At 40.0% G+C, this 10,439-nt stretch overlaps 2 protein-coding genes across 2 annotated transcripts in view; one reads left to right on the top strand and one right to left on the bottom strand.

Annotated features, from left to right (window-relative positions):
* The first annotated feature begins 3,891 nt into the window (after positions 1–3,891).
* irak1bp1 (interleukin-1 receptor-associated kinase 1 binding protein 1) lies at positions 3,892–8,292 on the top strand. Its single transcript, XM_050058699.1, has 4 exons — positions 3,892–4,204; positions 5,971–6,052; positions 6,167–6,297; positions 6,410–8,292. Exons 1-4 carry the CDS (start codon positions 3,912–3,914, stop codon positions 6,669–6,671), a joined length of 768 nt encoding a protein of 255 aa, XP_049914656.1. The 5' UTR covers positions 3,892–3,911; the 3' UTR covers positions 6,672–8,292.
* The window catches only part of si:dkey-261l7.2 (uncharacterized protein LOC569751 homolog), an 8,997-nt gene continuing 5,268 nt past the window's right edge, over positions 6,711–10,439 (bottom strand). Inside the window, exons 6-7 of the mRNA XM_050058702.1 lie at positions 9,661–9,777; positions 6,711–9,577 (exon numbers count right to left, since the gene is read on the bottom strand). Of these exons, the coding sequence (XP_049914659.1) occupies positions 9,467–9,577; positions 9,661–9,777 (228 nt within the window). The 3' untranslated portion in view covers positions 6,711–9,466. The remainder of the gene's footprint in view (positions 9,578–9,660; positions 9,778–10,439) is intronic.

The following is a 10,439-nucleotide window of genomic DNA, read 5'->3' as shown; positions in this document are numbered from 1 at the left end:
GTCTATGGGCCCCCCACTCCACATGCCCCAGTGCAACTCACATACATCGATCATCGATGCAAGGTGCTGCTCTGAGCATCAGGAGCTATTTGAAGTTCAGTGTCTTTCAGGACACTTCAACATGTGGACAGGAGGAGCTTGGGATTGGACTGCTGACCATAAACCACCTGCATCTGCTCTATCTGTCTCTTTATGAGATAAATAAGCATTATGATGCACTATAAGATTTTGCCATCCTTTAAAATTCTTCTTTTAGGGCTTGTTGTCTAGATGTGCAGTGTGCGCAAGTGTACATCTGCTACTGATACTGATTAAACACCTGTGCAGAGCAGGACTCAGCCCTTCATGGGCTCAGTTATTCCCACCATACATCCTCTTAATATCCACCAAAACCCCTATATGTTTGTTGAGTTGAGCTGCAGGCTGCGTCCCTCTCTGCCTGAGTGCATCAGGTTTGGGTGTGTCTCCCAGCCTGAACGCAGCAGACTGAGTGCACCAGGTGGAGATGATTTGGTGATCAGGGGAGTTTGGAGGCACTCACTCACAGGATGGTGAGAGAAAGCATTGTGTGAAAGAAATGTTTGGAGAGACTGGACTTGGGAAAGAACACTGCAGGATTAAAGCTTGTTTCAAACAAAGAAGAAGGAGCCGGTGAGCTTTCATTTATGTCATGTTTTGTAACTTTCATTGTGAACTGTGGACGGCTGTAGACTTGAGCATTTGGAAAATCCCATGTGATCGAATTCAGGTTAAAATGTGGTGAATTAAAAGGTCATGTGATTAAAATGCAAGTTAAAATGTACTATATTTTATAATCATGTGGGTTAAAAGTACAGTTAAGAAATGTGTATTTTTAAAAAGGTGTTCAAGCTAAAAGTAATTTAATAAATGTGATTTATGTGTATTTGAAGGAGTTAGAAACTGCTAAAGATTGTTAGGTTTAAATTACTATTGAACAGTGCTTCAGAATGTATTTAATTTATTTTGGGTGCTTAAGTGTTGGTATTTTCTTATTTTCAAGGTTAATTTCTAGTAGGTTAAAATTTAAGTTTGGGTTATGTTGATTGGTTATGGTTTCTTGGGTCACATTTTCTTAAAGTTCTTTTTGTGTTTGCATTTAAGGTTTTTCACCTGTTATTGGCCTCGTAAACTTTCAAAATAAAAGAAAGAAAAGAAAGAAAGCTGAATCTTGGTCATTGAGTGAATTCCTGTCCAATCTTCTGAAGCAAGCTTCCTTTTCAAGTGGGGGAAGCTGCAGCTTGACAATGTTTGAACTAAAGAAAGAAGGTTATTAATGTTTTGTTCTGTCTTTGACATTCTGTGAAATCATCTCTTGTATCTCATATTTAATTTACTTAAATTTCACCTGCTTTATATGAGCTTACTTTTCTGATCCACATGGGTTTCTGGTTTTATTTTATTCTGTAGACCTTTAAATCTGGACACCACTTCATGCTTATGCTTGATAACTGTTATAAGGATAACATTTTTGCAGTAGCATCATCATCATACTGTAAATCAAAGTGTTGCATAGAGTTGTGTCTTTTAAAACAGAGCGTCACTGTACCATCTAAAATAATAATGTGGTCACACCATACACTCAGTTTATTTCCAAAAATACTAAAACAAGCATGACAGGGACAGTTCCCATCTGACAACAGCCTTGCTCCATATTTCTACATAAAATAAAACTTGTTGACTCAAAACTCCCACGGACAACACACAGTGCATTTAGACACTAAATAGTTCACATATAGCTTTAAATAAACACACACAGGTGTATGAACCATATGGACAGGTACAGACTATTTTCACAACAGATATTTTTAGTAGTCAGAGAAAAGCACGAGTTCATTATAACTGATGGCTCAGGTCAAATGTTTGCCCACTGAGTGAACAAACACAATTACTTTAGTTCTGGTAGTGACACTTTAATTTTAAGTTACATGTGTTTTGCTGCCAGTAACATTAGCTGTCAAAATGGCTGCCGTGAAGAGAGTCTGCAGACACTTTCACTGGTGTGTTTAGAACAGGAATAAATAACGTTTCCTACCTGTTGTGAGAGCTTGTCCGTCTTTTGTCCCGAGCCTTCCACGCATTGTTTTTAGCAGCTGGAAAGGTGGTTAAAAGCAAAAGTTGGGAAACATTCAAATGAACCAATGAAGCGGATACATACTTTAAATTATATTACAGTAAATGATAGGTCAGAATTTACCTGCCATGTCATGTTTAGGGTCTGAGAGCAGATGTTTCAGCGATGGCGGAGGGATATGAAGTTAGGAAAACGAGCTAACTTTGGACACTGATATTCTCTGTGACATTATTTAACATTTTGCTTCGCCAAGCCTCCGCAAACTAACTCATATGTCCCTTACAATATTCCCACTGGTGCTGGTTAAAACACAATTAAATTCATCCTTGGGCCGACTTGACGTTTAATTGTGAACTTTCTGAACGCATGTTGAGGAGCGAGCGTTCCGCGCATGCGCCACGTTTAATCACAGGTGTGTTAGAGAGGAGCCGAGTCACGTGATCACAAATGAAAGCAAAATATAACATCTATAAAACATAGATACTTTTGTATTGTAAATATATATGTTCATACTCTACATTTTAAAGTTTACTTGAGTGAAACTCAATATTATACAGTCTGACTTTAGAAAACTACAATAAATAAACAGGAATAAATAAACAGGAATAAATAAACAGGTATATCTCAAATCAGTCAACGCGGAGAAAACATTAAATTATTCAGAAGTCAAATAGGAAGGCTGACATAAACAAATGCACATGATCTAACAAAGAAAATTTATAAAATTTAAGCTTTCATAAAACTAAGATAGAACAAAAATAATTAATTAAGGGACTGTTCTTTACTTATCAGGGGAAGAGAGTGGGGTGTTTTTTTGTTTGGTTTTTTTTTAGTAAGTATTTTTTCTTGAGCCTCCCTGGGTGACTGGCAGAAAATGCATGACCCTCCACCATTAATTAGTAATTTGATTTTTAAAAATTACCCTTTGATGTTTGAAAGTTATAAGTTAAAAGTTGAAGGCGAAATCCTGGAGTGAAAAAAAAAAGAGCCTCAATTGTCACTCTTGTCCTGCTACTGGATCGTTAGTGCAAACTCTTTATTTTTGGCCAAATTTTAAATGAGACGTAGAATAAAGTCATTTTGATAAAATATCACTATTCTAAGCGCTGATCTGGTTATGTTTTTTATTTGACTTAGGTGTTCCTTGCACGTGTCCAAGGACCTTTGGAAATTTGAAACTCCAACAATATCTTAGCGACGCCCACATTTCCCTGCATGCTAGATTTAGTAGTAGTTTGCTGTTTTCTCTTCCACAACACAAACGTCATTCTTTTGTTATTGTCTGTGGTGTGTCTGTTCAGAACATGATAGTTTATGCTAGTTATTGTCATATGTGTGTTCCTTTATTGTTTGCACCATTAGTGAGGTGGCTATCACACTTCGTGAGGCCAGGTGTATTAGTTTGGGGAATTTTCATGTAGATATGACTGAAAAATAACTTTTAACTACAACTTATCTAAACGACAGCAGATATTATCACTAGTATCTGAATTTACCACACATTAAATAGGCTATAGTAAATTATATTATAATTGTAATATATGAAGAAGAAAAAGCCATCCAACTCGACTGTATGCTCTCCAAAAATCCATGTTAAATTAATTCTAACTACAACCATTTCAATTTGGAAGCTCCCCTTAGCCCAAATAAAAGAAGTATAAGTCCCTCCCCAGTGCTTAAAAAAATGTTTGACATGACTGCTTCCTTATGCATCACTTCCTGTCCCTTCATAAATAACGAACAGTCCCTAAAAACCTACACGCCTACAAGTCCCGACGTGCCTTGCGGTTATAACCATAACAGCGGGAGTTTACAGTCTATGGTGTCTACTACCATCATGGCTAATCAGAGCAGAGTCTTCGCAGCGGTACTACCGGCTGCTGGTCGGGAATTCTCCGGTAATGAAAACGAGCAGGGACTCCAAGTGCCGGCAGTTAACCGTCAGAGTCCCGGTAACCGGGTCCGGGAGGTCCAGGTGACGGGAACAGCGGAGGTTTGTTGTCTGGCGGACCGAGTGTCGGTGCGGGTCAGTGTGGGCAGCAGCAAGGAGTCCGTGAACGAGGTGACCAACAGCGTTACACGGCGACTGGAGTATATTCTACAGGCTGTCAGGTAAATATAAAATAAAGTATAACAGTGTAACTGTAACTGAGAGAGGACCGGTAGTTTCCGGTGTAGCTGTAAACTTTAAGCTAACGTTAGCTAACTAGCTCGTGCTGTAACCATAGAAACAGGATGGCGTCTACCGCTGAAGTTCCTACAGCTGTAACGTGTTAAATGCGAGTCACGTTAAGGCAACAGTAATTTCAACGTTAGTAAAATGTACTAACCTTGCTAAATGTAACTTATGAAACGTTACCGTGTTAAACATAATGAGCAGTTGGACTAACAGCTGCTGTAGAAGCTGTTTAAGTCTTAGTAAAGGAAGTTATACACTCCCAACAGTAGACTGTTACTTACGTTACTGTCACTGCACCAGTGTAGTGGATAAAATAAAAATAATGATATATGTTATGGGCTCATTTGAAGTGTAAACTACCTCAAATTTGTACTCTAGTACAGTACTTAAGGAATTATACGTAAGTAGTAGTACTAATTTACACAGTCATTGATTTCCAGTGAAGCATTAAAGTACATTTATTACTAGTAGTAGGAGTTGTAGTTGCACGTAGTGGTGGAATGTAACTAATAACATTTACTCAAGTACTGTACTACGGAAGCGTATTGCACTATGCGCATTTTCACTTGACAAAGTTATTGAGTAATTTTTTCTGTTTTTCTGAGTCTTTTTTTTCTGTTTTTCGTGGTAATTATTTTTTGTTTTTCGGAGTAATTTTTTTTATTCTGTTTTTCGGAGTAATTTTTTTTATTTTTCTGTTTTTCGGGGTGGTGTGGTGGTTAGCACTGTCGCCTCACAGCAAGAGGGTTGCCGGTTCGATCCCGGGTGTGGGAGCCCTTCTGTACGGAGTTTGCATGTTCTCCCCGTGTCAGCGTGGGTTCTCTCCGGGCACTCCGGCTTCCTCCCACAGTCCAAAGACATGAAGATTGGGGACTAGGTTAATTGATAACTCTAAATTGTCCATAGGTGTGAATGTGAGCATGAATGGTTGTTTGTCTCTATGTGTCAGCCCTGCGATAGTCTGGCAACCTGTCCAGGGTGTACCCTGCCTCTCGCCCGATGTCAGCTGGGATAGGCTCCATTCCCCCCGCGACCCTCAAGAGGATGAAGCGGTTAGAAGATGAATGAATGAATGAATGAATGTTTTTCGGGGTAATTTTTTCTGTTTTTCTGAGGGTTTTTTTCTGAGTTAAGAGAGCAATAGAACAACAGACACTTTCATTCCTTTCTTGAGAGCTCGATATAATGGAAGCAAACATGACCCGCTTGTTTAGTTTAATCCAGTTTTACTTTGTTTTGGGTTTTAGACGCTGGGAGATACTCTTGTCTTTAAGTCATATAGATGGTGTTATCATTAGTTTGTTGACTTTTGAAATGCATGTAAATATGTTAGTCTGACTGAAATCGTACTAAATCAAGTTTCCCAAATTCGGACTAACGCACCCAGATAATGTGATCAGGAGTCAAATTCCTCCTGCATGTATACAGTCAATTGGACTCAAACTGGCTGAGGCGCTCTGAGCATGCTCCGCAGCGTCCACCCTGGGCTTTGACCCTGAAGTCAAACAGTATTAAATGCGTAACAGAAGAAAATGCTGCTAACAGCATGGTGATGGAGAAATCTACATCCAGAGCTGTGCATTTTTTGGAAGGACGAAATGTACAGAGCTGTAAAGTTGTCCACCATGGTACCAGTTAGCTGCTAGCTAACCGTAGCTAACTTGTTTGTAATAATTTCTTGTACATACGTTTTACTCAGACAACATGGAGTCAGTGACAAAGACACCTCAGTGAGGAAGTTTCTCCACCGAGACGCAGACCAGTATCACATGCAAGCAGAGGTGGAGTATTTAGACAAACACTAATGATGCAAATGTGTCATGATGCTGTTAACCTTTCACTGACCCTACAGAGTATATGTGTGTTGAGTTGTATATGACAAACTGTTCCCACAGGCTGTGGTGACTTTCTCAGATTTCGATAAGATGGAGCAAGTGTGTAGTGTCCTGCTGGAGAAGCTGGACAAGAGTGTTTGTGTGGGAGCACCACAGTTCTACCACAGCGCCGAAAGCCTGAATCAAATGAGGTATTAAACACACACACACACACACACACACACACACACACACACACACACGTCTCACCATTACTGTGGAAACACAGCAGTTGTAACCTGTGTGTGTTTGTTTGTGCTCTAGGCAGCGCGCTTGTGTATCAGCAGTGGAAAACGCTCAGCAGAAGGCCTACGCAGTCAGTCAGCTCCTGGGGCAAACTCTGGGGCCGCCCCTCCTGGTCAGAGAGGAGGAGACTAGAGAGTGGAGGAATGAGGATGAGGAGGACGGAGGCAGATGCCAGGATGCTTCAGGCCTTCCTCACCTTCCCCGTACAGCCACAATCACCGCCTCCTCACGGGTGTCTGTCTCCTTCGGCCTCAGAGACAGAAGCAGGAAAAAACTCTGAAGACATTTGTCACTGACTCATGAGACCAAAGAGCGGATGTCACAGTTTGAAGGATTTTATTGCTCAGGTGTGACGGCTGAATCAAAGTGCAGTTTTTTAAGGATTTTTCTACCTCAGCCAACACAGTTTGTAAACAAAAAAACTACAGAGATTTTAAAGCAATTTTGGCATTTCAAACATTTACTTGACTTAAAATCAGGCACACATTAAAGGGACAGTTCACCCCTAAATAGAAAATACACTTTTTTCCTCATACCTGTAGTGCTGTTTACCAGTCTAGATAGTTTTGCTGTGAGTTGCAGAGTGTTGGAGATATCAGCTGTAGAAATGTCTGCCTTCTCTTTAATATAATGGAACTAGATGACATTCAGCTTGTGGTGCTGAAAGTGCCAAAAAATAAATTTGAAGAGCTCAACAGCAATGTGTCTTTCCAGAAATCATGACCCAGTTACTCAAGATAATCCACAGACCTTGTTGTGAGCAGTTTCATGTAGGAACTATTTTCTTTCTACCGAACTACACCCACCAACTGTATCACTGTGCAGGAGGAAGCGTTGGGACACCAGGTTGGGACAATGTCCTTATCTCCCAATTCAATACTATCACAATACTTAAGTTACAATATTTAATACATATCTGAAGTACTGCGATTTGAGATTACGATTTATCATGATTTTTGTTTACAACTAGACCATGGGAAAAAGGTAAATCATACACTTCTCGAGACTAAATATCATGACGCATAATTCCAAAAACAATGCACATTTCATATCAGTCAGTCTTTCTCTTATTTCAGCAGCATCATATACTGCATAGAATAGTGGTAAATAAACAGATGTTTTCATGAAAGCACCAGAGACTCAGCAGCTGCTGTAGCAACTCAGTTCCAGCTGGTGCAAACCCCATGATGTCGTGTTACTCATAGACTACCACAGTAAAAGTGGCGACTTCTTTTAACCTCTGCATTTGAATGACATCGATTCAGACATCAAAAATGTATTTAGAAATTGGTGAAAGAAAAATTGCAATACTTAAAAGTGGATCATTTTTTTCCCTAGCCCTAGTAAACATTAATGGCGTCCTCCTCGGCTGAGCTGTAACATTAGCCAGCTCTGTGGTGCTAGGTGATCTAGCAGTAGATGCAGGCTTCCTTATTCACTGTGATACAGCTGGCAGGTGTCGTTCGGTAGAAAGAAAATAGTTCCTACATGAAACTGCTCACAACAGGTTCTGTGGATATTTTGAGCAACCAGGTCATGACGTCTGTAACAAGACACTGATGTTGAGTTTCTCCAATGTATTTTATTGGCCCTTTGAGCACCACAAGCTGAGTGCCATCTAGTTCCATTATTCAGGAGAGAAGGCAGACATCTCTACGGCTAATATCTCCAACACTCAGCAACTCACACCAAAATTTCTAGAGTGATAAATAGCACAACACAGGGGTGTACCACAAGGCAAGTTTGACAAAGCAAGGCTGTCATTGCGTGAGCTGGTTAGTCAAACCCCAAAACCTCCGTCAGAGATAATGTGTACCACAAAGGTGGTTATCACCCTGCTCTGTTACATAGGCTTTCTTCCTCAAATGTCTCTAAAAAGTGGTCACATACCGCCTACCTCCACCTTTTAACAATATCAAAAACACAGTGAAAAGCAACACTGTGGCTTCAGTTAAGGTGAGAGGAATGCTGGCACTAAATAACTAATCGTGTGAATTCACAAGTGAATATATTTATTTTATCCTTCCATTTACGTCTAACATGGCAGCTCGTTGAAGGAATTATACTGAATGTCATATGCAAGTAAACGTCATCATCATTAATATTATACTGAACTATTAATGTAGCCTGTAACGCTGCATGCGATTCTATTGGAGGCATCAGAGCCACTGTGGGCAAACGGACCAGAGAACACTACAGAAACATTCAGTAGTTCAGTGAGATCGACGACAACCTTGAGATTAAAATAAAACAATATTCTTGCTCTGATTTTCTGCATCACTGATATACAGCAGGCTTCTGTGGCTAAAAAAAATAAATAATAACCTGTAACATGATACATACAGTAAGTGCTACTGTAAATGAACAGCTTCATTTGATAGCATTACTAATGTAACATTACAGCTTAAAAGGTTTGATCAAATTTATTTATATTGTATTCCCTCAGCTGAGAATCTGTGTTGTATGTAGATTGACCATAAAGTGAAGCTATTTCCAAAGGAACTGATTAGTGAAAGTTACTAATTAGCCAATTTCAAGGCCTAAACTCTGAACATAAACTTGTCTCAGAGAGGTTAGCCGTGCAGCAGGAGTCACCATGGTGATCTAGAGAGCCTACTTTGACTCAGAAAACCGCGGCTTTAGGCTCAACATACCTCACTGACCCAGTCTTGCTTCATGGTACACCCCTCTGGTAAAAAGAGAAATGTGTATTTTTGATTTGGCAGTGAACTGTCCCTTTGAATTAAATGTTTTGCTCTATTTTTTGGCACATTAAATTAAAACACTTTATATTTGTACATCTCAAAGAAATAAAGATAAAGAACATTTCGTAAATCCCAGAGTTACTCCAGATCTGCAGAAGACATTTTCACATCCTGCTCAAATCTGCTCACTTCAACACTGACTGACACATTCCAGTAGATTTTTTTAGACAAGTAGAGAATTTAAGACCACATAAATAGGTCTCTGAAACACCTTTGAAAAGTCAGAAACACACACAGAAGCCATAGCCACGCTTCCTCTGGTGTTTCTAACATACATGTCATCTCTCTGATCACACACACAGACGAGCAGTCAGTCGTCCTCCATCCCGTCCTCGGGGTAGAGCTCTCTGAGCCAGGGCAGCATGACGAAACGCTTGCCATCAAAATGTGAGAAGTATTGCTCCAAGGTGGGAAAGTCCGGCTAGAAACATCCAACAGTGAGTCTGACATGTACTCAATGTGTATTATTATGAGTATGTGCTTGCTGTGATTTTCAGTACGTACCCTCATCCCAGTGATGCGCTCCAGTTGTGTCTGAGGCAAGTATCCAATCATCACAGAGGTGGGGCCGGGCCCGCTGAACAGGACTTTATAATGAGGTGTCTTCTCTGCTTTGGGGCCCTGCTGGCACAACGACACAGTCACACAACTCACTGACTTCTTTAAACTTGACTTTTAAACTTTAAATTATAAAATGTCCGTGCCAACACTGAGGCTGTGGAACAAAAGGTCTCATGCAGCAACAGCTTCTTAAATTTCTCTCATATTCTCTCTTAATTTTCTGTTAAAGAAAAGTCAACTCCAGATGCACCAAAAGTTCTTAAACATTTAAATCTGCTCTTACCCAGATGTGCTGAATGATAATTCCCATGTGATCATAAGTCACCTATCAGCATAGGTAACACCTCCTAAAGACTATTTAAGGGCAGGTGTTGTGCCATGTGCAAAGACTCCGGCACATGACCAGGAATTGGAAAGATGTCCCACATACACCGAACAAAAATATAAACGCAACACTTTTGTTTTTGCTCCCATTTTTCATGAGCTGAACTCAAAGATCTCAAACATTTTCTATATACACAAGACCATTTCCCTCAAATATTGTTCACAAATCTGTCTAAATCTGTGTTAGTGAGCACTTCTCCTTTGCCGAGATAATCCATCCCACCTCACAGGTGTGGCATATCAAGATGCTGATTAGACAGCATGATTATTGCACAGGTGTGCCTTAGGCTGGCCACAATAAAAGGCCACTCTGAAATGTGCAGTTTTGCTTTATTGGG

The sequence above is a fragment of the Epinephelus moara genome, chromosome 12 (assembly GCF_006386435.1).
Source record: "Epinephelus moara isolate mb chromosome 12, YSFRI_EMoa_1.0, whole genome shotgun sequence".
Taxonomy (NCBI): Eukaryota; Metazoa; Chordata; class Actinopteri; order Perciformes; family Serranidae; genus Epinephelus; species Epinephelus moara.
The sequence above is the reverse complement of the archived record's forward strand: the minus strand, read 5'-3'. Positions and strand labels throughout refer to the sequence as shown.